The 26693-nt window shown below is 49.9% G+C and overlaps 1 protein-coding gene and 1 long non-coding RNA gene across 13 annotated transcripts in view; one reads left to right on the forward strand and one right to left on the reverse strand.

Moving 5' to 3' along the window:
* Positions 1 to 119: 119 nt before the first annotated feature.
* On the forward strand, positions 120 to 18565 carry TMLHE (trimethyllysine hydroxylase, epsilon). 12 transcript variants are annotated; one of them, XM_080365350.1, is made up of 11 exons: positions 120 to 278; positions 489 to 729; positions 1617 to 1710; positions 3383 to 3483; positions 6326 to 6507; positions 7937 to 8113; positions 8857 to 9136; positions 10250 to 10369; positions 13404 to 13640; positions 14347 to 14485; positions 15654 to 18565. In XM_080365350.1, exons 5-11 carry the CDS (start codon positions 6327 to 6329, stop codon positions 15783 to 15785), a joined length of 1266 nt encoding a protein of 421 aa, XP_080221476.1. In that variant the 5' UTR covers positions 120 to 278; positions 489 to 729; positions 1617 to 1710; positions 3383 to 3483; position 6326; the 3' UTR covers positions 15786 to 18565. The 12 variants fall into 12 exon arrangements, with proteins under 12 accessions (XP_080221476.1, XP_080221473.1, XP_080221475.1 ...); XM_080365347.1 differs by lacking the exon at positions 1617 to 1710 and adding an exon at positions 1772 to 2939; XM_080365349.1 differs by lacking the exon at positions 1617 to 1710 and adding an exon at positions 1772 to 1827.
* LOC308053739 overlaps positions 16298 to 26693 on the reverse strand; it is a 10945-nt gene continuing 549 nt past the window's right edge. The window contains exon 2 of the long non-coding RNA XR_013923778.1: positions 16298 to 24722. This is a non-coding gene — a long non-coding RNA (uncharacterized lncRNA). The remainder of the gene's footprint in view (positions 24723 to 26693) is intronic.

Genomic DNA, 26693 nt, shown 5'->3' on the forward strand with positions numbered 1-26693 from the left:
GGCCCGGTCCGTGTGACCGCCGTGCTCTCGGCATCACACATCGTCTCTATGGGCGCGGCGCTCTACCCGGCAGGTCGCTCTCTATGGCGGGCGGCGCTCTAGCCCAGCCCGCCCGCGCTCGGTGGGGCAGCCCCGCCCCGGGGCGGCCCGCGGCGCCGGTTGACGCCGCCTGAGGCGGCCGCGGTCCCGCCGCTGCTGCCCGGCCCCGCGGGCCTGGGGCCAGGTGGAGCCGCTCAGGAGGAGCTGGGGCGGCTCCGAGCTCCGGGGGAGCTGCCGAGGTGGGTCGGGGCCTGAGGCGGGGGCTCCTTAGCGGCCCTCGGGGCCCGGTACGGGCTGTCGTGCCGGGGCTGGCTGCGGGGCCTGGCCCGGGCCCTGCGCTCCGTGCTGGGAGGGGGCGGGCGGCGCGGGGGCTGCTCGGAGGCCGGCGCTGCGGGCGGGCCGGGCGCTCAGCGTGCGGTTGGTAACGTGGCGTTTTCCGCGTGCCTCAGCGAGCTCCAGTTGCAGCAGCCGCGGCGCCCCGGGCAGCGCCGGCCCCGAGCTGCCGCAGCCGGCGTGGGAAAGCCTCCGGGCGGCCGTTGCACCGGGTGGGTGCAGGGCCCAGCCGGAGGGAGCAGGGCAGAGCCGCGACCACCAGCGCGGACCCTGTGTCGTCCCTGCAGCGCCCCAGGCCCGTGGGAAGCCTCGCTCCGTCCTTTCCCCCACCTCAGCCCCGTGCTCGCACGGCCCCAGGTAACGTTACGGGCCCGGGGTTCAGACGGGGATTAAGACGTCAGATCCCCTTAGTTTGTGATTAAAAGCTTGCAGCCAAGGGCAGCGCGTGGGCAGAGCTGTTTTCCTCTCCTTCCCTGATAAAACGCAACCCCTCCCTGCCTGGGAGAGCTGCCTGGCCCTTCTGCCAGGGCAGGATTCAGACTGGGTGCATGAAGTGATTTACTAACAGGAGTTTACTGTCGTAAGTATCCCTGTGGGAGATATACCACGAGGGCTGGCTGCTTTGCTGAAGAAAAGAATTAGAGCTTGTTTCTGTTAAGCTGTGCAGCCTGAAAAGGCTTTGCTTGAGATAGCTGAAGAAACAGCAAACGGGAGACTGCAGTAAGGCTATGGAAAGGGGGTCTGGAGTCAGGCGGCTGGTGTTAAACGTGGGGTGAGCAGATAATTACCTTTATTTCTAGGAGAATGAAGTAGCTGCGAAGCTGGTAGTGTCTGGGATGTCTTTATTAGCTCCTTAATTTAATTGAAATCCCTTGCGGGGAAGGGCTGGAAGGATAATCTGATTCCTGACAGCTGAGATCTCATACAGTTGTCTGCTGTGGCAGAGCAGTCTGCAGTGGGGGGGCAGGAGCCTTTCTCAGCAGGGAACAGGCAATCAGCCTTTTGTTTCTTTTGTAATTAATAGGTAAGCTAGGTCAGCTCAGGATTTTAAACCTTGAACTCCGCTGGCAATGGAGCAACTGTGTCTGCCGTTCCAGGGGGCTTGGCCCACCACAGGGGTTTGTCACCTGGGTTCGTGTACTTGGCTCCTCTGGTTCTGGCGCAGCAGCTCTGTCACAGGCTTTGCTGCACTCCTCTCTATCCGCATTCCCTTTCTTTATTAATTTATTTCTCTCTTTTTGAAGTATGAGGCCTGTTGTGCTACCAGAAATTTTCCTGTTTCTTATGGATCAGAAACCTTTGCTTTAGCCAGACGCTTCTAGCAGTGAGAAAGGATGCGTGAGTATAATCCACTGAACGTTTGGAAAAGTTTAATGAAAAACACATATTTTTTTTTCAGATGCCAAATGAGCTTGAAAAACAGGCTGGACATGCTGTCACAGAGTGATGAAACAGGTCTGTTCACAGCACCAGCAGTTAGGGCACTGGAGCTGCTTCCCTAATGCCAACAGGCCAGTGTTGCTCTGTTCCTGGAAGGTTTTAGCTAAATACTGGTTGAAGACCACAGATCGGTGTGGTTTCTCCTTCCATATATGTTTTCATTGGTGGAACTATTTGGTCACTAATTTTTCCAGCTCATTATTTTTCTTTGCTCAAAATGGGAATTGTGGCTTTTTATCAAAGAGGTTAAAAACAATATTGGTTACTTCAAAGGCTTCTTGTGTGAGCAGTGTGACAAACTGCTCAAGGGCCAGAAGGGAAGTCTGGACAGACAAGTCCCTGCTGAGGGCCAGCTCTTCCTTCTGCCTCCTTTCACAGCCTGTCTCTTGTCTTTTCTCTCAAGAGACTTATGATAATTCCTCAAATCACAATATATTTGAGTTTTCTCCATTTCCCTCTAGCACCTGCTGCCCTGTTCCTCTTGTTCACCCTGTCACTTCAAGTGTGAGTTCTGTGCAGGCTCCTGTTTTTCATCTACCATGTGGTGGACTCTTCCATAGGATGAGCCACACAGAACATATTCACATATAATGGCTGCATGGGGTTTTGTCTTGCTTTGGGAGAGGGGCAGGCTTGGTAACTGAACATGACTCCCTTCCCAAAGTCCACTTGCATTTACATACAGGGTCATTCAATGTCTTCTTCCTCCTGCCTTTTCTTTTTGAATTTCAAGGGAAATTTTGTCTTGAAATCTCTTAGCTGTTGCATTTTGCTGCTACCCAGGTGAGCTGTGTGTGGTCTGGACAGCTAAAGATGAGAAGCATAAAGGCGAAGTAAACAGGAAGACTGGGGGGAAAGAGCTGTTCGCATAACTAATTCCAGCCAGGAGAAAGCTGTTAGCTCTCACTAAACAAACACAAAGGCAAAATGTAAATCCTCTCAAATCATATAGCCTTTTTTGTTGTTTTTTTTCAACTCCTCTTAGTTTCAGTATCTCTTGGAAAAATTTAATTTAGGGCTTCTCTGTGAGCTGTTTGTGGTGTCTGCTTCCTGCAAGAACAGCAGAGATGCAAGAGGTCTCGTTGATTAAATATCTGGTTCACTTACTATTCCCTGTTTTTTCTCTGGTAAGTGTTGATATTGGAAGAGGGTGAGATAAAAGGAGCGTGTGCAGAAAGATACAACTTCAGCTGGAGCTGCCCCAGGCAGAGGCCACTTCCTAAATGGATTTGTAGATGAGCTTTTCCAGTCAGTTTTGGGTCCTGTGTGAGGAGACATGAGACATGTGCAAATAAGCTTGCTGCTTCCCTGCCTGCTGCCGTTGGGTTAGTGGACATCCTTGGTACCCAAAAGTTAAACTGAGCAAGTGTCTTCCCTCCCATGTGTCTTTCTCAAAGAATAGTCTCAAGCTTTGTAAGCTGTGATGCTTGGTTCAGGGAGTTAAATAATGTCCTGCCAATAAACTTCATAGTCAACTTCTGGGTTTCTATAGCTGTAGATTTTCTTTGCTTAGTGTTAAGTTTGCGTGTCAGATTTGCTAATTCTTTTTTCCTATACTAAATTTTCAAAGCTGGGGAGGTCGCACATGTTGGAAAGCATTTTCCGAGGACTTAGCACGGGTCTTTCTACAAAACTGATATTCTGGCTGGCTGGAGACTACTAAAGAGAAAAGTGAGTATTCTTGTGTGTCTTCAGATGCCTGGTAGCTCTGGCTCAGGCTGTGTAAGTTCTCTGGTGCCCCATTTTCTTGGTCTGTAGTGAGAATGCTGGAGTCTTTCAGGATGTTGCAGCTCAGTCGGTATTTATAAAGAATTTCACAGGCTTTGCAGCAGTATTTGAAGTGCAAGGTCAGTTGTGTTAGCAGAGATCTTGGTTACTGGAGGTGTCAGGCAGCCAGCAAGGAGCTCCCGCTGCCTGCCCTCCTGTGTGGAGTGAGACATCAGCTTCTGAGCTGTTTCATGTCTTGTATTAACGATCTGGGCGAGGGGACCAAGGCTGGGCCATGCTGACCTGCTGGGGGAGGCAGGGGGCTGCAGGGGGGCTGGGCTGAGGGGCGATGGCTGAGGCCGGTGGTGTGAGGCTCAGCACTGCTCTGTGCCCGGGGGGACACCAGCCCCAGGCAGCTGGGGGCTGGGAACTGCCTGGCGGGAAAGGGCCTGGGGGGGCGGCTGGATATGACCCGCAGGGTGCCCAGGTGGCCAAGGCCAACAGCACCCTGGCTGGTAGCCGAAACAGCGTGGCCAGCAGGAGCAGGGCAGTGACCGTCCCTTGGCGATGGTGCGGCCGCCCCTCGAGCCCTGGGGGCAGGTTTGGGCCCCGCAGGGCAGGGGGGGCACTGGGGGGCTGGAGCGTGTCCAGCGCCGGGCAGGGGCTGGGGTGGGGGCTGGAGCACAAGTCCTGTGGGGAGCAGCTGGGGGAGCTGGGGGGGTTCAGCCTGGAGAAAAGGAGGCTCAGGGGGGACCTTCTCACTCCCTACAGCTGCCTGACAGGGGCGTGTAGCGAGGTGGGGGTTGGTCTCCTCTCTCAAGTAACAGAGGAAACAGCCTCAAGTTGTACCAGGAGAGGTTTAAGCAGGATGTTAGGAAAAATTTCTTCACCAACAGGGCTGTCCGGCTCTGGGACAGGCTGCCCAGGGAAGTGGTGGAGTCACCATCTACAAAGATGTGTTTGGGGACATAGCTTAGTGGTGGTGGCCTTGGCAGTGCTGGGTTAATGGTTGAACTCAATCTTAAAGGTCTTTTTCACCTAAGTGATTCTATGATTGTATGGCTTCCAGGACAGCCCGATTCCCTGCAGCCTGCTGAGGAGTGACTATTGCATTTTAGCAGCCACAGAAATCAGAAAATTCTGAGTTGAAATCTTTCTGTAGTGCTCACACTGTCAGGGACTTGTGCACAGGCTGTGGCCAAAAACCTTGCAAAACTTGGTAGCTGAAAAGTGCATCTTACTCTCAAACCATGTTCTCTTTATAAAAATGTTTGCACTTTTTTTTTTCCCTAGAGCTGGCTGTCTGCATTATTTTATTTTTTTTCTGGCTTAGCAAATTGTTGTCTGGCAATGTGGCACCTCTGCTGATTTCATTGTTATTGCCAGCTTTTGAGATCTATGCATTGAATCAGCTATGAAGTAGGAAAGCAGGCTGGATGGCCAAAGCGTCAGTGTCTGTACTCTCCAGATAAGAAAATGAAGGAAAATCGGAAGTCTAGGATAAGAAATGCTTTCTGAGTCTGTGCTCTTATCCAGTGGCACCACATTTCTATGCGCTTCAGACCAAAGTGCTGTTAAAATCCTGCTGGGTTTAGACCTGACCTCCAGAAATTAATAAACATGACAGCACATGTAGACTCTAGCTTCATATCTTAAAACTTGTAAGGTTTTTGCCCTTGCTCTTTGTATTGAAGAGTTTTTACAAATCTCCCTCTGAGAAATCACCTTCTAATCTCCAACCTAAAATTAACCACAATTGGTTTCCTTTTCCATGCCAGCTGTGTCCTTCAGTAGAAGTAGAGATCTTCTTCCTCCTTGTTGTTTTGCATACTTTTTCCAGAACTGACCTAATTACTGTATTCCCCTAGTTCTTGCTTCTGTAACCAAGGTCACTTTTCCCTGCTTCCCTGGTCTCTGTAGTTCTGTGTGGGAATGGTGAATTCAAACTGGGAAGGCTGGAGAAGGGACAAGACCTGCAGCAGACGAGGCTTTGCCAGTATTTAGCACAAGAACATTGCACGCACAGCTGTCTCTTCTGGAATTGCTTTGCCTGGTAAATCCTAGGATCTCATCTGTGTGTTCTCAGGACTGTGTTCTGCAGTGGTTTATGGTGGTCACAAAATAAGCAAGACAGCCTTGTCTCTCCTCCTTCTGCTTCCAGCTGATGCGTGTGGATTGGATTAGCTTGCTTGTTTAAAAACATTGGTTGACCCCTAATGGTTAATTCCCTGTTGCTTCTGTTACATGCAGTTTTTGAGGGCAGCCAGTTTTCACATGCAACGTCCTGGTCTTCCTCTGGAGTGTTGGTGATGCCTACTATCTACTGCAGCTGCTCTGAGCAAGGGTTGCCCAATTTCACGGAGATTGTTGCAGCCTGTGTGATGTTAACAATAAGCGTGGGTTGTAGGCACGGGAAAAAGCTTGGCAGCGTGCCTGACTGTGTTGTCACTGGGAGAATACAAAAGTGACAATGGTACTTGGACTTGGCAGTGAAAGCATTTAATATGAGACTCTCCAAACTCTGTGTTCAGCTTATTTTTCATGTCCAGATGGTGCTTGGGAGGTAAGTGACTCTCTCCTCTGGCCAGGCTGCCAGTCATCGTGCCCACTTCTCTTCTTCCTCCTCAATGGGCTAGGTCTCACTCATCTTTTTTGTCAGTAAATTACAGTTCTGGAGGATGATACTGGCTTTCCCAGAAATGCTTCCAGTACCTGGCACAAGAGTGTAGAGATTGAGACCAGGATGTGATACAGTAGCACAGCCGAGTCACCTTGTTCTTTCCCTTCTCTCTCTCCTGATTCTCAGGATGTGGTGCAGGAGGCTGGCATGTCTGTTCAAGGTGCCGTGCCAGCTGAGTGGAAGTGCAAGACATCACTTGCTGTGGCTGTCCCGTGACAGAAGGGCTGTCCTCGGTGCTGCAGCTCGCTGGCATCACACAGCCCCAGAGTCCCTCAAATGTGCCTGGCAGTTACATGGTGACCATTTAGGTAGGTGTGTTGGGTGCGTGTGTACCTGATTTTGAGTCTGTCTGGGGAGAGGAGTGAGATTTTTTTATTTTTTTTTCTGCCCTTGTTTCCTGGGAGTGATTTTTATTTTTTTTTTCCTTCTGAAATGGCCTGCATTAGAGGGATGCACACTGGAGTCTGTTTCATGTTCCCTTTGGGAATTCCCAAAGGCAGGGCGGAGCAGGTTTCTCTGCTGGCGGTAAGTCTTTTACGATAAACAAGACAATACTAAATCAGAAATCAAATCAAGGGATTCCTGAGCCTTGGCCTGTCAGTCGCTTGTTTTCTGCGTAGTGCTCTGACCGGCAGGCAGGATGGCTGGTTTGGTGTGTGCCTGGCTGTCTTGCCCCCACTTGTGCAGGTTTTCTTTAAAACATTGATGCATGAAACGCTGTTGCTGAAGCAGGTTTGCAAGCAGCCTGTCTGTCTGTGTGGCTGGATGGCATGAGCAGCAGGGGGCATAAAAGCCTTTTTCATGCAAATGTACCTCACCGAGAGACCGCTTAAAGAAAGAGCAAGGAGAGCGTGTCTTAATGTGAAGTTATGGAGCAAGCCAGTTGTGAATGCTGTCTAATGCTGATATTTGTCCTGTTCTTGGAGGTGACTTGACAACTGAGGCATATGTTTCCCCATGGCCTGTTTGATTTGGTCCAGTGCCTGTCTGCCAGGGTGATGGCCACTGAGGCTAATAATGAGATGTTGGTTATCTAAGCCTCTTGTAAGCAAAGGGAACAGCTCAGTACTTTATCCAACACAGTGGCCCCAAGAAAGGCTGTTGTTTTCCCCCTGCAAGGTGACCTCTGATAGCTGGATTTCAAAGCTGAGTGGGACTAGAGCAGGAAGGGCTCTCCTGTTGCCTCTGCTGGCTCTGACCCCCATCTGAAGGGCTTTGAGTATTCCTGAGCTGTCCTGGGATGGAACAAGGAGGAGAGGTGTTATTGTAATGCTAAGCGGATAGCAAAGCTTTGCATCGAGGTCTTGATGTTGCCTGTAATGTTTGTACAGTTTGGATGCCGGTGTGATTATTTGATTCACTCTTCCCTGTAATTCCTGTGCTGGGGTCTACAACTATGTCATGTACAGCAGCTGTTGTACAGTTCAGAGTTTATGGCTTGTTGAAGAGGTAAGTATGTGACCAGCGTGTTTGTTGGCCACGCTTCTTCCTGTTGCAGGATGAGATTGCCTGTAGGCTTGGTGAGAAGGGAGGCAGTGGTGAGATCACTGACAGCCAGGCCTTTTAAGAAGATATTCTGCCTGGTCTTCATGTGACAGGCTAGCTTAATGTACGTAAAGAGGCACTGCATCCCCTGTAAGTGGGATCATAACTTGTGGGCTCTTGGCTTCAGTTCTTGATTCTCTTTCTTCTCACTGTTCACACCAGTGCATCTTTTGAGCCTGTCCCTCTTTGCAGAACTCAGGTATGCGAACACACTGATGCGCTTCGATTTTGTGTGGCTGCGGGACCACTGCCGCTCTGCTTCCTGCTACAATGCCAAGACGAACCAGCGCAGCTTGGACACGGCTAGTGTGGACCTGGGTATCAAACCCAAGGCTGTCCGAGTGGATGAGACCACACTCTTCCTCACGTGTAAGAAGCAAAGCACCTGTGCCCTTTGTATTTCATGGACCACCAGCCCTGCTTGGAGGGAGCCGTATTGCTGGATCCCACTCTTAGCTTTGCTGGGAGAGGGCAACCTTATTTTTAAATCAGTAGCTGTTTTGGGAGGGGGTTAGCTGTAAGCAGGCTTTAAACACTGCTGCTCTTAGCAGCATGTAAGTGCATCAGTCTTCAATCTGTGTCTGTTTTCCCCAGCCCTTTTTGGGTAGAGCTGTGTGTATCTTCACTGTCTGCATATTTTACCCGTTTGTTTGCACACAGCAGCTATGCAGGTAGTGAACAAATTGGTCAAGAAATGGTTGGTTTTCTTTTCATTAACCTGTCCTGTTTGAGCTGGTGTCCCTCATCAGAATTCACATTTTCTGTCCTTTCTCCTTGGCTTCCCAGCTGCTTTCTTCCTTTTGTTGTAGCTTACCTTCTTTTATGGGCCTGTCTTCAATGCTTTACTTCTCCTTGGAGTCCTGTCAGTAGAAAACAAACCCACTGAAATTGAAATACTTGGCTCTGAATTTGGAGTTGTTGCAGCAGCGACAAGGCTTTTGGGACTTGTGGCCTTAACCAGATAATATTTTGGGTGGCATCGGAGTGCAAAGAGTCTGTCACCAGACAAAATTAAAAGGATGGGGACTGTCCTAGACTGGCGGTTGCGCTGACCATGATCTCGGGCTGTTCAGTGCAATTGTGGTGACTGCGACTCTTCTCCCTTGTCAAAGGGCCGGATGGGCACGTGACGCGGTATGGGCTGGAGTGGCTGGTGAAGAACAGCTATGAGGGGCAGAAGCAGCAGGTCATGCACCCGCGGATTCTCTGGAATGCAGAAATTTACCGCCAAGCCCAGGTCCCATCCATCGACTGCCGGAGTTTCCTGGAGACAGATGAGGGGCTAAAGGAATTCCTGCAAAACTTCTTGTTATATGGGATTGCTTTTGTAGAGAATGTCACTCCCACCAAAGAGGACACGGAAATTTTGGCGGAAAGGATCAGCTTAATCAGGTAACTAGGGCTGCCCTGGGAAGGCCACTGACCATGTTGTAGAGGAGCTGTGAAGCGTAGACTGCCGTTTTCTTCTTGTTTGTGTGCTGCTGCCGTATCCTATATATTGTACAGTGTTTGTAAACAGAAGGTTTGGGTCTTCTACAGCCTCTGGCCACTCTGCTTGAACTGAGATGGAGTATTGCACTGTGGGATCTGACCTCTTTTTAGAGGGAAGTCTGGAGTCAGCAGGTTATGGAACTGCCTCAGGAGCATATGATGACTTTTGCGATAGTGGGGTTGTGCACAGGGAGGAGTGACTGAAGGAAGTAGCCTGTCTGGGAAGACTAGAGCTTTGCAAGGAGAGACATTTCCTGTTATGACTTGAAAGGTTAGGAAGGGCAGCCCTGGCCCTGGGAGCCAGGGAGATCAAAAACAATTTGTAGCTCTTGCTAAATAAAAATATTGAGAAATATTTCTTCTGTGTTTCTTTAGAACACACCAACAGCATGGCAGGTTGGGATTTAAGTTTAGGTTTTTGTCCAAGCTACAGAAACAGTTGAACTTGCCTTGGGCCATTGGAAGAGGAGGATTTTCTTCTAGCGAATTGTCACTCCGAATAGAAATGAGGGGCTCCAAGAATATCCAGCCAACTCTCTTTCTCCAGGCACCCTCACCCTGTAGTGCTTGTCCCTGCCTTCTGTCTGTCCCCTTCTGCAAATGTTGTAGTGGGGACACGGGTGAAAATTCAGGATCCTAAGAACAAGAAATGGGATAGTTGGGTAACTGCAGTGGGTACAAGCAAGGGCTAGGTGCACTCTGGCAACTCCTCATCCCTCAGTGGCTTCCTTGATTTGACTGAGACTGATGTTTGGTGTGGCAAGGTCATCTGTATCTGTGGAGGGGAAGCAAGTCTCGCTCCCATCAGTCTTTCGGGAAGGAAAGGGAAATTAAGTACTAGAAGCAGCATTAGAAGCACCATCTCTCGACAATGTGACTTCCGTTAAGTTGTTCTGCCTTAAGTTCTTGTGTACATAGGATGGAGAGGAGCAACTTCATATGCAGGAGAGGATCTGTTTTACCAGCGCGCTGATCCCTGCAGTGCTGTGTGATAACTGCCTGCCTCTTTTGCAGGGAGACCATTTATGGTAGAATGTGGTACTTTACCTCTGACTTCTCTCGGGGGGACACTGCCTACACCAAGCTGGCTCTGGATCGTCACACCGACACAACCTACTTCCAGGAGCCCTGCGGGTAAGTGCTTTGGCTGGTTCACAGACACAAAGTGCAGAAGGCAGGAGCAATTAGCAGTGATGCTGTGATGCTTGGGCTTCATTGTCTCCAGTGCTACTGATGGGATGTACTACTGCTAGTCACACAGCAATTCTGGGCCCTCTCTGATCCCTGTGGACTGGGGAGGTCTGTAGATCTATGCTCGGAACTTCTTTACTGCCTGCATTCTGGAAGACCTAGGACATGACTGTTAGTGCTGGCTGCTGCTTGGTATTGCTGTGGTTCAAGCAGTTTTCATAGCCACAAAGATGGCTCAGCGCTGTAGTTGTTTCTGTGCTACTCTGAAGCCTCTCTACGGAAATCCCCCTCCTCTGTCTCTGAACTGACAGACAGCATTCAACCTCACAGGAATGAGCAGCTGATTTGGTCTCTTGGGTACATCTGGCAAAGCGGCAAGCTCTCCTTGCCTGCATCAGCACTGTCTCTTTTGCTGGCTGAGCTCTGTCAGCGGTAGCCTCTGGGAGAGGAGGGAGAACAGCTGGGTTTGGCACAGCCCGCAGTGACTGTCTCTGTGCTCCCAGGCTGTGTGAGTGGTTGCTGATGGATGTGCTGTGCTCACATATGCTCTGTGCTGTTGCTCTGTTTCAGTTCAAACAGGTTGGGGTTTGCATTTTGGCAGTGGTTCCAGCCCTGTAGGTAGTTAGAAACCCGGCTTCCCCAGCCCTTCGAAGTTCACAGCTGTCTGCTTGTAAAAGCAGTTTGTAGCTACAGCACTGTTTCCCAAATTCTAGCTTGCAAATGGCTTTTCTGATACACCCTCTGGGGTGTGAGTTTTATACACAGAGAAGGGAAGGCAGCAGCCTCGGTCATGGTTCACAGTGAAGTATAAGAGGCTTAGGCTTAATTTCTATCTTAATTTTTTTTTTTGGCTGCTTTTATTTCAATCAAGAGGGGAATCATCAGGAAATGGCCTGGAGTGGAACGGGTGGAAGTACTGTGATCTGGTATGGCACTAGGGCTAGAAAGAGGAGTCCTTCAGTCCACACCTCCTGCCCTAGGGCAAGATTAGCTCTTCCCAAGTGAGGCTGTTAACTTGCTAAACATCTTAATGGAGAAGGCCTGTGGTGCAAAGAAGAGGTGAGATCTGTTGGCTGCATGGGGATTTCAGAGCAGCTCTTCAGACCAGGAAAGGTCGAGTTACCCAGGTGCTGAGCACTGTTGTCTGTGCCCAACCAGGCAGGAAGCTTTTGGGCAGTAGCATTTGTCGAGCTCCTTCAGAACATCAGGAGCAAAGTAAGTGGATTTTATTGTGCTCTGTGGAGCTGGAAGTAGATGCATAAAGCATAGGTCCTGCCACACACTTCAAGCCAGATCTAGTTGGCGTCTCTGTTCCAAGTACACAGCTGACTGCAGAGCCCACGTGCTTTCGTGACCTATGCAGCGTTAACCTGCTTGGCTGACTTGTTTTAGGAGCTCACAAGATCTTCCCCAAAATCAAATGAAAAGAGTAATTAGTAATCAGAACTTCAGCCTACAAAAGACCTTTGATTAAACTGCTTGGTGCCAGAACTATAGAGCTCATTAGTTATTTTTATACCTTTTCTACTTGGAAAGGTTCCCTGCAGGTAGGTGTATTCTCATCTGCAGCCAACTGAAGTATATCAAGCAATGACAGCATGGGCTAAATTAGTAGGGCAAACAAACCATCAGTGCTTGCAATTCTGCAAAACCATAGTTGTGCAGGAAGAACATGAATTTCTTGCTTTCCTGAGCCCCCATCTCTGTCAGAAATCCCTTCTTCCCAGACTGTTTCAGACTTACTTCCAACACACTTGAAACGGTCTTTGACCTGCTTCTAAATGAAATGAGGTGTTTTTCAAGAAAGATGTGTTCATTTGAATGTCTGCTTTCCACCCATGCTTTGGCTGAATTCAGCCAAATGTGACAGGTCTCCAGTTAAATTATTGCAGAGTAGAGGATAGAAACTCCCCAGGCTATGGGAAAGACTTTGATGTTATCTCACTCATCAGGTACCAGAGAGCCTGCCCTCTGAAGAGACTTTCCCAGTGCACCCAGCTGCAGGAGGTTGTTGCCTTTGAGGCACAGGGTGTTCTTTGCTCCTGTGCTTGTGGACTAACTTTGTAAAATTATCCTGAAAATGTTGTGGGTAGAAGGGTGACTGATCACCCAGGTGAAAAGGTGCTGGTGAGGGTGGAGCTGGGAGGTCCTGCCACATCACTTGCTGTGGGTCTGGGTTAAGAGGCTCAGAAGGGAGATCAGAAGGTAAGGGCTTTCCCAGAAGGTCACAGTTAATTTTCTAACAAGTGAGGTTGATACACTGTGAAAATTGGGAGTAGGTGGCTTGAGGCAGCTCCTGGGTATTTGTTCCTAACAGTACAATGCCTATGTTGCTTGGATGAAGGAAAAGAGAAGCTTCAGAGAAGTAACAGAAGGACAAAAGCTGAGTTGGATGGCTTCCCACTAGGGAGGGGATGTCCATGTAGGTAAGCTGCTTACTGGGGAATCCTCCGCTCCAAGCTTTCTAAAGGGTCTTTAATGTATTGCCTTGAGGAATGTCTCCTGCGTATGGGAGACCACGATGTACGTGCTTTTGAATGAGAGTCACCCTGGACTCCCCTTGTAGCTCCTGGAGACCTCAACAGTACAACCAGCATGACAGTTAAAGACATTTTGTTTTGAGATGCTCTAGAGAAGTTCTGTGCTTTTGAACCTCTGCATCCTACTGCCTGCATGGGTTTTGGGTGACACGGGCCTGATCCTACACCACCTGAAGTCTCCCAGACTCATGTCACTTGATTTGGGAGGCAATGTAGGCAGTTCTCTCAGAAAGGAAGCTGTGTGAGATTGGGCCTGAAGAAATGGCAGGTACAGCCATTTCTTGCCGGTCTGTCTCCATCCCCTGGCAGGTCTTGGTGAAATAAGAAGGGCGGTGCATCCATCTGCATCTGGCTGTGTCGGTGGGGAGCACCTTCTGTCCATGGGACAGGCAACCAAGGTCTTTTCTCTTGTGCTCTGGGTTCTCTCGCCCGTGCAGCATCCAGGTGTTTCACTGCCTGAAGCACGAGGGCACAGGCGGGCGGACGCTGCTGGTGGATGGTTTCTATGCAGCAGAGCAGGTTCTCCAGCAAGCCCCTGATCAATTCGAGCTGCTCAGCAAGGTGCCGTTGAAGCACGAGTATGTTGAGAACGTGGGAGACTGTCACAATCACATGATTGGAGTCGGGCCGGTTCTCAATGTCTATCCCTGGAACAACGAGCTTTATCTGATCAGGTAACATCAACATGAGACCTCTTTTTTTATGGGAAGGAGAGGGGGTTGTGGCAGGTGGTAGTGGTTTTCCAGAAGATACCATAAACTAAAAACCAGTGTATGTTTGAGGGGCAAGGGTGAAACCACAGAAAAGCGCTGCATTTCCTCCTGGGCTGTGCGTTACCGCTTTAGAGGAAGTGTCAGAACCACCGATACAAAGGCAGGTGTCAGTACTGAGCTTTGATATTTGGGGTTTTTTCCCTGCTCCTGTCATCCTTTCAGCTCCATGCCCTCATCTCTCTTTGCTTGAGAGGCAGTAGAATTCAGCCCTTCTCTGAAAAAGCCTCTAGAAACTAGCCTGGCATACAGGGAACATGGGTAGTGCGGACTGGTCCCCTTCTGTAGGAAATTTGGGCTGCTTTCTGAGGCTCTGGCTTGTCCTAGTGCAGGAGGCTGTCTAGCATTGCCTTGCACTCGTATTCTGAACAGCCCTCAGTCTTGCCTGTTGTTGTGATGCATCCTTCTGTAGAAAATCAGCAAGAAGAGTTTTACTTGACAGTAAACTCCTTGCTCCCAGTGCTGTGTATCTTCCTGAAAGTCCTGTGCTTGCAGCATAGCCTCCCTTAAATACTGACTAATCCTACAGGATCCTGAGGTTCCCTTTGGAAATACCTGGCTGGGCTTGTGGAGCCGTGTGGGGAGTCTCTAACCTCTTCTTTGCTTGTAGATACAATAACTATGATCGTGCCGTTATCAACACAGTGCCTTACGATATTGTACATCGCTGGTACGCTGCGCACCGCACACTCACCACGGAGCTCAGGAGACCAGAAAATGAACTGTGGGTCAAACTGAAGCCAGGCAAGGTAGGACTTGGAGTTGGAAGGCTTGTCTGTGTTTGGTGCAGGGAGGGAGGCAGGGTGCTCTTCTGGATGTGCAGACTTGTTGCCACTAAGGTAAATCCTTCAGGCAAGCTCCATATACTGCAGTTTTCCTCTTTACAGCTGCTTTAAGGTGCCCTGTGTTACAGCATTGGCATCTCCTGTGTATGTGTTCCTACTGTCCTAAAAATATACGAGCTTCCAGGTAAAGCAGAAGTTTACTTCAAACTCTGCCTCAGAGGACAGTTAGTCCAAGCTGGGGGAGACGAGGAAGATCTTTCCAGCCACTGAAATGAGGACCCTCGGAAGCAGAGGGGCTGCAAACACTTAACTTTCAGCCTCTAACTTAATCCAGAAGAAGATTTTACTTTGATAGCGATATAAAGGTGTGGGAAGCTGAATTTACTTCTGTTCGGAGGTTATATTTGGACCCTTAAATTGCCAGTGAATCACAGGAGACCTGGGCCATCTTCACTGTCACAGAAATGGCGAAGGTGCCTTAGCACACCTTGGTATTTAAAGGAAAAAGCTCTGCCCTGTGTTTGAAAGGCTGATGCTACATACAGCTGTGGAGGAGCTTGAAGGGCTAAACCCACAGCTGTGGACTTGAAGGTGTTACAGTGCCTGGCTTCTTCCTTCAGCTGTGCCTGCTTGAAAGGGGCTTTATTCCTACAGGGTCTAGACTCAGCCTGAGCCCAAAAATGAAAGGGTCTAGCAGGGAAAGTGGTCAGAGCCCCTGCCCCTCTCTGTTCCTAAGGGTGCCGTGGTGGGAAGTGACACTTACAGGCAGAAGATGGCCACTTTCTGTTGCTGGTGAGCTATTGCCAAATCTTTCAAGCAGAAAAGCAAGGAAACAACCCAGAATGTATTTCTGTGCTTTGCTAGCTGTTGTGTTTTAACTTGTGGTTAGCAGCAGAGCAGAACTGCTGGCTTCAGGTAAAACAGCTGTGCTAGAGCACATGAAACATCTGGCTAGAGTCTCGTGTTGTCTGACGGTGGTGAACAGGAGGAAGGGTCATGCCCACTGTGGCATGGTCTTACTTGCTTTTCCAGTCTCTGGGGATCTGGAGCTCCAGGACCTTTTCTGTCAGAGGGTCCTGGTCCTGGCTGCAGTGGTTGCCTTTCTTCTGACAGCCTTTTCTCTTCACTGCAGGCACTGTTCGTAGATAACTGGCGTGTCCTGCACGGACGGGAAGCGTTCACAGGGTACCGCCAGCTCTGTGGCTGTTACCTGACGAGAGATGATGTGCTGAACACCGCACGCGTACTGGGACTCCAAGCTTAGCCCGGACCGCCCTCTGCGGAGCAGCAGTCAGACCTCCGGCACCACCACGCTGGTGCATCACCATGACTAAGATGTTGCACATACTTCAGGCACCTCCACCCTCTCTAAGCAGTTCTCGGTGCCTCCTCAGGAGAGGGAGCAGGTGGAAGCCAAAGGTTATGGGAGCTTTATGGGACCGTATTCTGCCTTTGAGCATGGTCAGCTCTTGCTGTCTGTGTACCCAGCCTGGTCTTTCCAGCCTGTCAGTCTGTGCCAGCTCTGCTGGATGAGAGCGAATCATACCATGGGAAGTGTGCCTGGCACCTACTGATGTGAAGTGATCCTCCGATCTAAGTGCCTTCAGGATCTGAAGTCTTTGCATTTTTCCCTATTGTTCAGCCTTTTTTGTCAGTTGGCAGTTCGAGTCTGGCTTTTTTTAGCGGAGCAGAAAGGAAATCTCCGGGGTCTTGTCTCACCCCAGGCTGAACTTCACCCTCTTCTAGAGAAAATGGAAATCTGTGGTCCCTATCTGATGAAAATGCCACTACTCAAACTGAGGGCTGTTGACGTATTTCAGTGCTTGCTTTCCTCTTAAACATACTACGTACCCCCTTAGCAGCCACTGACACAAGCTGTGCTGCTTGAGAGATGGCCAGGAAGGAGAACTTGGTGCAGTTAGGGTATTTCTGAAAAGGTTTAGGTTAGAAGGAAAGGGGGAAGTAGCAAGATCTGCATGTTGGGAAGGAGAGGTGACTGTGTTAGATGGGGGATGTGTTTCTCATGTTTCCTTGACTTCCAGTAATGTAATGCTGGCTTCTTCCTGCCTGTTGCGCTGTGCTTGTATCAAGGGCAAGTGCTCAGCAGCTACAGTATTTGCTGACAAATTTCCTACTGTGCCTGCTCTTTCATCTTTTCTGAAGAAGGAATTTGTGTTGCGTCATCGTTAAACTGGCTGCTGCATGAGGCTGACCATTGAGGAGTTTGTTCTTTTTCCATCAGATTCTTTGCATGTGAAGGTAATGAACACAGAGGTGACTTTCAGCTCCTGGTAGCTGGGAGGATAAATTGGAGTCTGGCAGGGCCATAAAAGCAAGTTCTGTCGTTATTAGAAACACTGGAATTTTAGAATGGAGAGGGGATTTTAGGATTTGTTTATTTTTCATTCTATATCTTTTGAGGGTGTTTGCTCTGCTCTGACGAGAGAGACCTTAAAACGGGGCTGGTCCCTCTCCTGGCTTTCCTGCGCAAGCAATATGCTCTTGGGTCCAAGGTATGAGTGCAGTGCTAAACTTGCTGTCCTCATTTAATCTAAACACTGAATATATAGATCCTAGTGTTAAGAGGCACTCTTGAAAGCTTTTTTTTTATTTTTTTCCATGTGGACCAAGCGATGTGATGCGGTCTCTCACAGTATTTCCGTCGTGAGTTGGAAGGGGTTTCTGAGTGAAGGCTTGGCAGGGAGCTGTTGATCAGAGGATGAGTGAGGAAGTGAAGCTTGAGCAGTGGTGGCAGGTAATGCAAGCTTGAAGTGAACTGGCTTCTGTCAGGTACGTCTCCCCAGGCCTGTGAACAGCAGCCTCAGACACAGGCAGGAGCTCTCATTTTCCTCTAGGCTGAGGCAGTGAATTCCTTGAGCAGCCTGCAGTGTGTGTTCTGTTACTTTCTTTATCAGGCATTTTGTTCATAGGTTCTCCTGAGGTGCCAGTTATGCCAGCATGACTTAGATGCAAAGTTTAACAAATCTTCATGCATCGTGTTGAAGTGGCAACCCACAGCGGTTACGTGTGCTCCCCCTCACACGGCTCGGGTGCGCTGGGGTTGGTTTCACCCTGTGCTGCTGGGTGAAGCTGTGGCCTGGAGCATGGGGGAAGAGGTGGTGACAAAAAGCGATCTCTGTGTTAGCTGATGAAGGAGAGGACAAAGGGGTCCTGATCAGTATTTGAAACCCTTGAGTAGCGGAGCTGTCTTTCAAATTATTTGGGGGTATCAAGAGTTCCTGAGCTCTTTTTTGCCTCTCTGTGCCTCCGGGATGTGAGGGAAGGTGCTTGGGTATCATGGAAACCTTCCCTTAGTCAATGAGATCAGCTTTACTTTCCCCTGCTCATGGGACCTCTGTCTCGGTCAGCTGCAAGCTGAATCTGCCGCTACCCTGAGCTGGAGTGTGCAGGACTCTGGCTAGCACAAGGGAGAACCGACCAAATTCTGTTTGATGACAGATTGTCGTGACATACGTGCCTTTCTGACAAGGAACACAGTGACTGTAGCTCTGCCTCCCACCGTGGCTGGTGCTGCCAAGGGCCGTGGTCTTCAGAAACCAACCTCTTACCAGCCAACTCCAAGCCAACACACTCCTCAAAGTGATTGTGTAATCTCTTTGGAGGAAAATTTTTCACTGCGAATGTAGAAGAAACACATTTCCTCATAGGTATTATCCAAATTAATGTAGCCACCCCAACAATAAAATGTGGAGTGGAGAGAGCTTTGTTTAAATCTTGTGCTTTATGTCTCCCCACTTCCCAAGAGGGCTAAATTCTTCCTAAGCGGCTTGTGAGCATTAAAACTTTATTTGAAGGAACAGGACTTCTTGGCAGCTGCCACCTGTCTGACACTGGCGTTTGTTGTGCTGTGTTACAGAGCAGGTTGTTTGCTGTAATGGTATCAGATCTGGTTTTGTAATCGGGCTTTTTCAGTTCTTTCAGCCAATAAATGATGAACAGCTTCCTTCTTCTATACTGGTGATCCAATGTATGTGTTTTAAAAACATTTTCCACAACTAAGAAATAAAGTCTTCAAATAAATGATTTATAAGTAGTCAGCTTAACAAAATACGTATTTCAAGCAATCAGGAACTTGAAAATGAGTGTATTGCCCACCAAGTGTGGAATAAACATGAGGAGCAGTAAAGTGATGCATCTCCGTTGACTTCTCATCGTTCATTCTTCCACTGGCCACAGGAAGGCAGAAGATGCAAGAAATTCATATTAAAAAGTCAACGAGGAGTGTCACCCCTGTGTGGCTTTGGGGATGTTGCTGCTGTTTCTTTTGCTGTGCTATAGGTGTTTCTTCTGGGACTCCTTCCCTTCCTCGTGGCTGCATAGCACAGCCCATCATTCAGCTTTTGGTGTTCCAGGGTCCTCAGTCCTTTGGTGAAACCAGGCACACACACCCCTCTTTTACCTGCTCATCGCATCAGGAACCCCTGTTTTTCCTCCAGTATGCCCCAGGGCTCTGGTTTCCTCCCAGGGTGCTCCAGAGCCCCTTGCTCCCCCCCAGGTTGCAGGATTGCTCCGTTTCATCTCTTGGCATATCCTCTCTTTGCATTTTGGTCCCCTCAGGGCCGCCAGGAGCCTTGTGCTCCTGACAGGACTTGCATAAAAAAGAAATAAGCTGTTTTCAGTGCTGCAAAGAATAATTTGGTAGAGAGACTACCAAAGAAAAAAAGGAAAAGAATGCATGTATTGTTCTTGCAAATGTCTGATTCATGCTTCGCTCAATTACAGTCTTTATGTAGTGATTAAAAGCCTTTTCTTATATGAAAAAAAAAAGTTTAATTCTGCTCTTGCTGAATGAATACTGAAATTATTTTTAACTAAGCTGAAAAGTATTTACATTTGTAGCTTTAGTCCTCATTTCATTCCTTTTTGGCTACTGGAAAATACAGAAGCTATTTTAATAGGGGCCTTCAGCTTACTTAACTAAAAATTTTTTACCTAAAGTTAATTATTAAAGATCTTCATTCCAACCTGAACTGTCAGGATCAGAGAGACAGGAACGGTTTTGCTATGGAAATGGGGCAATTTGTATTTACAGGAGAACAAGGTGGAAGCAAATTAATACGTGGCAAGTATCACAATTTTGAGGAAAAACAGACAGTGCAAGCAAATCTTGTAATTGCCTTCAGTGGGCTGCAGGAAGGGTGGGCTGCCCTTCGCAGCGTGTGAGGTACCAAAGGCAACATGCAAACCTGATGGTAACGGTGTCCCCTGGGAACTCCTCCTTACACCTCCTGCTCCTCTCAAATTCTTGAATAACCCGCAGCAGCAGAGACATCTCTGGTTTGAGTTGGCAGTTTTGAGCAGGGATGTGTTCGGTACTCTCTCTCCCATGCGCCCAACGATGGGTATCTGTTCATTTTACCCATTTTACCTCTTTTCTCCTCCCCTTTTTCTGGTTGAACTTCAGAGACCTCCTTAGTCATCAGCCAGAGAAAGGACGTATTCGTTGACAGATCGTGCTACCTGCTCGTGGGAGGTACCGGTTTCTGGCTCATTACTGTTCATTCGTTACCTGTGCTGTCATAGCACTTGGAGCCGAGAGAATGTAACAGGGGTAAATACATTAGATCAGGGATGGAAGCAAATTATCACCTGGCCCCCTTTAATAATTTCAATTATTAAATTCAATAATTCAATTTCTAACTTCAGTAGATTTACTGAAACAAAGGGAAAACCTTTACAAATTCACAGGAGCCTGGTGATCATAGCACCAGACCGAGATTTTCCAAGTGATTAATTATTCTGCTGTTCTTTCGCACCAACCAGATATGCACAATTGACTTGTGGTTAATTAATCCCTTATAGCATCTCTGAAAGGGCTGGGCACAGCAGCGGTGGGGCTGAAGGGGCCTGGGGAGGCAGGACTGGCAGAGCACCCCCCCTCCGCTCAGCGCGCAGCTCCTGCTCCTCTGCCCTCCGGCCCAAAGAGGCAAAAAAGAGACAAAAAAGGGGGTTTTATGTAAACACAGCCATGAGAGCTCTCCATAAAACCTGTTGCTCTAAAGCATTTTGATTTCAGTCAACAGCCAAACCTCACATTGTTTTACAGGCAGGTTATTTGATTATTTTACTGGAAAAAAGCTGAAGGCAAAACCTGCTTTGTGGTTCGGAAACTCCTGTTGGGCCCCCCCTGGAGCAGATCAGTCCTGCCCCGGGAAACACCAGCAGGGAATTCTAATTGAGCAGATTTTGGTAGAGTTTGTGCCTGAAAACACTGGAAAGGGGGAAAGCAGAAGGTGTAAGGCCACAAGGGGTGAAAGACTGCTGCTGAGCAGGAAAGAAGAAATAAAGAGAAAATAAAGATTCCCAGGAGTCAGAGTTACATTCTGAGAAAACATTGCATGTTTAAAGACACATCCCCATCCAGCAGTTAAGGATACTTTTAAATACGCATATGTAAGCCCGGGTGAAATGTAAGCAGAAGTTTTACTATCAACATTCGCTGAGTCAGATGGTTCAGTGTCAAAAAAAAAAAAAAAAAAAAGAGGAAGAAAAAGACACTTGTGAAAAACACAGATCTAACTGAACGCAGGAAAGAGAGCATTAGCCCCTTCTCCTGCACAAAAATCCTTCTGTTAAAACACTGGTTATGCAGAAAACAGATTTTTCAGGGGAAAGCATCTGTCAAGCAGCACGTTTGTTCTGGTACATCCAGAAAGGTGATCAAGGGGGTGTCGCACCCGCTGCTGGTTACTGCCTGCCCCCCACCTGCGAGCAGTTACTCTGCGTAGAGGTTTGTATTTTGCTGATGTGCGTGTTAATGTAAAATACAGGAGCCACAGATGGCGATGCTTTATGCTTAGTGACATGCAAGAGGGGGCAAAACTATTCCTTGCATAAGTTTAGAGAAAGAAAAAACAAGTATGTTTTGAATGGCAAGGTTATATGTACCCAAGCCCTCGAGGAGTTTTCATTTAGCTCAGCTGGGAAAGCTGAGGTGCTCCAGCTGATGAGCTCTGCAAACAGCCTGAAACCCCTCGGCACAACCCCAGCCCCTGACAATGCTTTGCATCAGCAAGTTTGCAGCAAATCACCTGGATAAAGGCTGCACATCAGCTTTTTCCTCCGGTTTTCAGGTTTAATCTCGATTTCCACAAGGTTTTTCATTTTATTCCTATGTCCTTTCCACATGCCTGTATCTTTCTGGATATTGTAAACAAATACTTTAATGTGGCTCCAGGTGCAGAGGATTTGAAGGCAATTAGGTGATAAAACGGCAGTCTTTTCCCATGAGTGTGTTGATGAATTATGGTCCATAAAGTCATCCTCAAAGCTTTCCCTAGGGAAGGGAAGAAGAGAAGGGGTTGTGGTGTTTTTTTCTGTGTTAAAAATGAGTGGGAAGGAAGCGGAGAAAGGTCTCTTTGTGAGCAGCGGTAACCGGCTGGGCTCTGATATGTCACAGAGCAGGGGATTTTTCCACTATTTCCACGGTGTGTTGGAGGAAGCCAGAAGGAGACTGCTATGTCCCAAAATCAGATGGTCCTCACTAGGAAAATGTATCGTTAACCCAGATACAGAGATGACCCTCTGCAGCACCTGTGGTTTGGGGTTATTTCTGAGTGCCAGGGGTGTGAACGGAGGCACCTCCAGTGGCACTGCGGTGGGAAGAGACCTTTTCTGCTGTACTTTCCTGAAACCAAGGGTCTAACTAGCATTTGTCTGTAGATATTAGCGAAGCAGATGGTTTCCCTGAGTTGGTGGGGAGGAAGGAAGGGGTGGGAGCTGGATGTGTCTTGTTTGCCCACGAGCGACGGGCTCTGCTGTGAAGCCTGGCAGGTCGAGGGTTTCGCAGAGGCCGCTGTAACAGGTCATGTTTTTAATGTTCGTGCACTTTTAATCCCTGTTTGTTACTCTCAGTGTTTTGCAAATCCATATTACAGTGTGGCTCCTCCAGCTCTACTGCAGATGAAGATATTATTAAATGTCTAATTTTTGCTGCCGGCACTCTGCACATGCGAGGTGGGGGCTTCTCACGGCACACAGATAATGCTGCTTTTGCACCACTGAGCCCGTTCTGCAGCCCTGGTACTCTCACCTCCTGCCCTGGCATTGCTCACGGCTCTAAAAAAGCCTTTGCATGACAGTGTGTACATGGCACAGGAGCCCCCAGACCAAAGCCAAGGTTCCCCAGCTGCCGGGACCTCAGAAATGGATGCTCAGGTATTTCTGCAGTGGTTGCATCAATTCCTGAGCGTGCACACAACTCTGGAAGCAAAAGAAGCCTCTAAAGAAAACACCTATACCGCTATGGTTTTGTTTTTAGAAATAACTACAGAGCTGTGAGGGGAAGGCAGGATGTTTCTGTGTCAACACTGAAAAAGCACCAGGGAAGGGACCTTCTGCCTCCTGGGTGGCCACCCACGGTGGTTGGTGGGGCTGGGGATGAGTTCATCTGCTGCGCTTGTAGGTTCCATCTCTGAAAGACTCCTCAGGTGAGTGCTGGTGGCTGTGGCCAGCTGCAGGAGGCTGAGGTCTGCCCCTAAATCCCAGCTGTGCTCCCCAAAGCTGACCCACAGCGGAGCCATGCGAGGAGGGACAGGCTTTGTGAAGTGTGTGAGGGCTTCTGCAACACAGCCAGGTCCATCAGTCCAAAAGAGGCCAGAGGCACTGGATGCTGCGGGGTGCCGTGCTCAGGACGGGGATGTCACAAGGCTTCTGCAAAGCAAATGCAAATTTTGTGATGTGCCTCATGAGGTCGGGGGGCTCTGACAAGTCCAGCGATGCTTCAGTTCAGGGAGGAAGGGACCCCTGCAAAGCTTCTACCAGCCCCCTTCATCCTTCAACATTCCTCGGGATGGATTTGTTGGCAAACTGAAGGCCTTATAGTCACAACGCCTTGTGCTTGTGCAGCTAAGGAGATCTCCAGGAAAAACCCAACCTCAGTTCAAGGCAAGCTGCTGATCCCATCGCAGACCTGAGTCAGCCTGGATGGTGAATGGGACGAGGAGTCTGGTGGGAGAGGGGCAGCAGGGCTGGGGCTGGGTGCAGGGACACGGGGCTGGGCGAGCTGCTGAGGGATGTTTTGTAGTGTGAACCAGGGCGAGACCTGCGAGTGAGCTGTGAGCCCGTCAGCTGGAGAGCGAGAGCGGGATCAGGCCCTTCACACCCCTGCGAGTGCCGTGTGTGGGTGCAGGGGTGCCGGTGGCTGTGCCAACCTGCCAGTGGCTGGTGGTAGGAAAGTGCCTGCGTGCACTGGGGTCTGTGCTCTGTCTCCTTGCTGCCTGGGCTGGGGAACAGGACCCACTTTGGCTTTGGTGGACCAGGACCACTCCCTGGGCTCGTGAAACCCCCCTGGGTCAGCTCCTCTTAACATAAAGCTCAATTACTGAACACCAATGTTTTATATTTACTTTAAAAGCAATGACTTGTAGAAACATACATATTCAGATGGTGTTTCCCAGCTTTTAGCTTATTAAGAAAATGAGTGCTAACATCCGAAGGCATCATTCCTGTTGCTTTTCCTTCTGTACATCTCAACTGTGTGTTGATGGGGCTGGGGTTGGTTTAGATTTTGGGGGTGGAAAAGGAGGCAGCTGGAGGTGCTGTAGCATCCACCCAGAGCCAGGCTAACCCCGGGCTCAGGCAGAGCTGGTGCAGGGGAGGGGGCAGAGCGGGAGGGGGCTGGGCTAGAGGGTGTCTGGCGAAGGAGAGCAGCCTTGGGGAAAGAGGTAAAAACACAGAGTAAAATGCAGTCCTCTCAAATTCTCCTTTGTTCCCAAATCCTGATAGACGTTTTCTGCCCTCTAGAAACTGCTGCTCTTTCCTTGGCCATCACTATCCTCTGCAGCTCCTTCATCAACCTCTTGAAATGTCACTGCCCCCCTTCCTGTTCACCCACCTGCTTTGACACCAACCCTCCAGCCTCCCCGCTGGAGACTTCTGAGGTACCTTCATCCCTCCAGTACATCCCTGAGCCCTCCCCTGGGCTGGCTGCATCCTGCCACCCTGGCCCTTGTGTGTCCTGAGAGCAGGTAGCATCCTTCTGAGCTGAAGAGGGATTGCAGAGGCACTGACGTGTGGCCAGACTTCCCCAGGGCCATCTCAAGTAGTTCAAAGTCAATTGGCCGGAGCTGCTGACCACCGACCTCCTGCCTGAGACACGTCCTCATGAAAATTTTGAGGTCGGCACAGATGCAGTTTCTCATGAGTGTGTCCTCACTGCACCTCCAAGGCAAGACATGAGCTCTTTGCAGGGGTACTGCACCCTCTGCTCCATCCTGATGCTCGTCGGTAAGTCTGGGATGGGGCAGGCAGAAAGTGACTTGGGGGATGTAGAAGCTGGGACTGGGGCAATGCTTTCTGTTCACTGCTTCTGCTGGTGTAGTAGTCAATGCTGGTAATCTCTGGGCAGCCCACAAAGGGTGATAACAGCAGGGTTATCAGTTCTCAGCTGCCCGTGTTCATCACTGCATCTGCAATTCAGAAGATCTCTTCTGCTTTCATCTATGTGATGATAACATACGTGAAAAGGCTTTCCCTGGTTTCAGATGTGAGTTGGAAATCACAAATGGAACCCTGAGAGAGCATTCATAACAGCTGGCCCAACCCCTGGTGATGTCCATTTCCCGAAGGAAAGAAAAATTCTCTCAGGCTGATGGACCAGTGTTTCCCAGCCCACACAGCTCCCTGCAAGCGCTGCGCAGGCAGAGCCCCTCGCTGCCAGCTTTCACAGCTGCAGCCAGACAGTTTGGGGATAACTTCTGCTTTGTTCCCACAGCCAAGCTCCTGGGAGGCATCAGACGTGGTGTCCCACTCAGTCCCAGGGACGGAGCAGGCAGAGCCGGCTGCAGCACGGGGCAGCTCCGCAGCTGCGCTGATGCCGCTTCCCGAAGCTTTTGGGTGCTGCTCGAGGGAAGAGGTGAACGTGCAGGAGCGGCTACATGTGGTACCCCAGGGAAACGTCGCAGCTCGGGGCAGCGCCCTTGCAGCAATGCCTGCGCAGCTTAAATGTGCTGAACAATTTCTGAGGCTTGTTTTCCTTGCGCCACCTGCTCTGGTTGTCCCCTTGCTGGTGCAGGAGCCCCGGGAGCCGGTGAAGGCAGCAGCCGTCCTACTGCGAAGTGAATGTGCTTTGCACTGCAGCACCTCCCACTCGCTCTGCCTGAGCAAACGTGCCCCCAGCATGCCTGCTCAGCAGGCAGAGACCCGTGGTTTCCCCAGTATAAAATGGTCTTCCAGTGGCCCTGTGTGACTGAGGTTTCTTTCCTCTGTGGGAGGTGGCATGTGCTTCGCCCTGTGCCCAGCCCCAAGTGGCAGCAGCTGCCACCCCGACCTGCCCGTGGGCATGCGGTGGAGGTGCCTGCCCCCTGCCCCCCCCCCCTCCCCGACCACCCCATCCCTGCAGGGCAGAGGGCTCAGGGCTGGGGTCTCAAGCAAGCGCTTCCACCCTGGCACGTTCCTGGTTTGCCAGCGATGGTGCGGACACCTCCGCAGCAGCACTTTGTGTCTCCCCCTGCCCTGGATCAGCTCTCCATCCCAGTGAGGGGAAGGTGCCCTGTTTGTCACCAACCAGATAGCCCTTGCCCCAGCGCAGCGCTGCTCCCTGCACTCAAATACCCCTCTCCCCATTCAGCACCCCTCTCCAGTGGAATAAGCACCCCTCCCTCCAACAGCCTGCTCCCCACAACAGCCAAGGCTGTGTCTGCAGTATCGCTTTGGGCTCTTCCAGCTGCCGAGCCAGAGGGGAGATAATTTTCCAAAGGTTCTGGCAATCCCAAAAAGGGCAAAGCACCTCAGCGTGGGGCTGCCAGGAACCGGGGGCTGCTTTTGCAGGGTATTTTCTGGTTGTCCCCTGAGGGTGAGAAAGTGGACACCTCTCAGCATTGTCCATGGTCACGTTCCTGCTGTGACCAGGCGAGATGAGGTGACCCCATGCACATCTTATGGTGCTGTTGCAGCCAAGAGGGCTGTAGAGCTTCGTAGCCCCGTCCCCGCTGCAGCCGTGCTCCTCCAGCGCTGGCCCGCATCCCACCATGGTGGTCACAAAGCCGTGGTCAGCTCTGAGAAGAAGCAACCAAGATTAAGTTGAACTAGACCGACAGGGCTCTGCTGCTGCTCCAGCTGCCTCTCAGGCGGGACGGCTGCGTGAGAGAGAGCCCCAACCCACCACCTTGCAATCACCCTTGCTAACGAGGTGCTGGCCATCATGAACCTG

This window comes from Falco punctatus (assembly GCF_963210335.1).
Source record: "Falco punctatus genome assembly, chromosome: 15".
NCBI lineage: Eukaryota > Metazoa > Chordata > Aves > Falconiformes > Falconidae > Falco > Falco punctatus.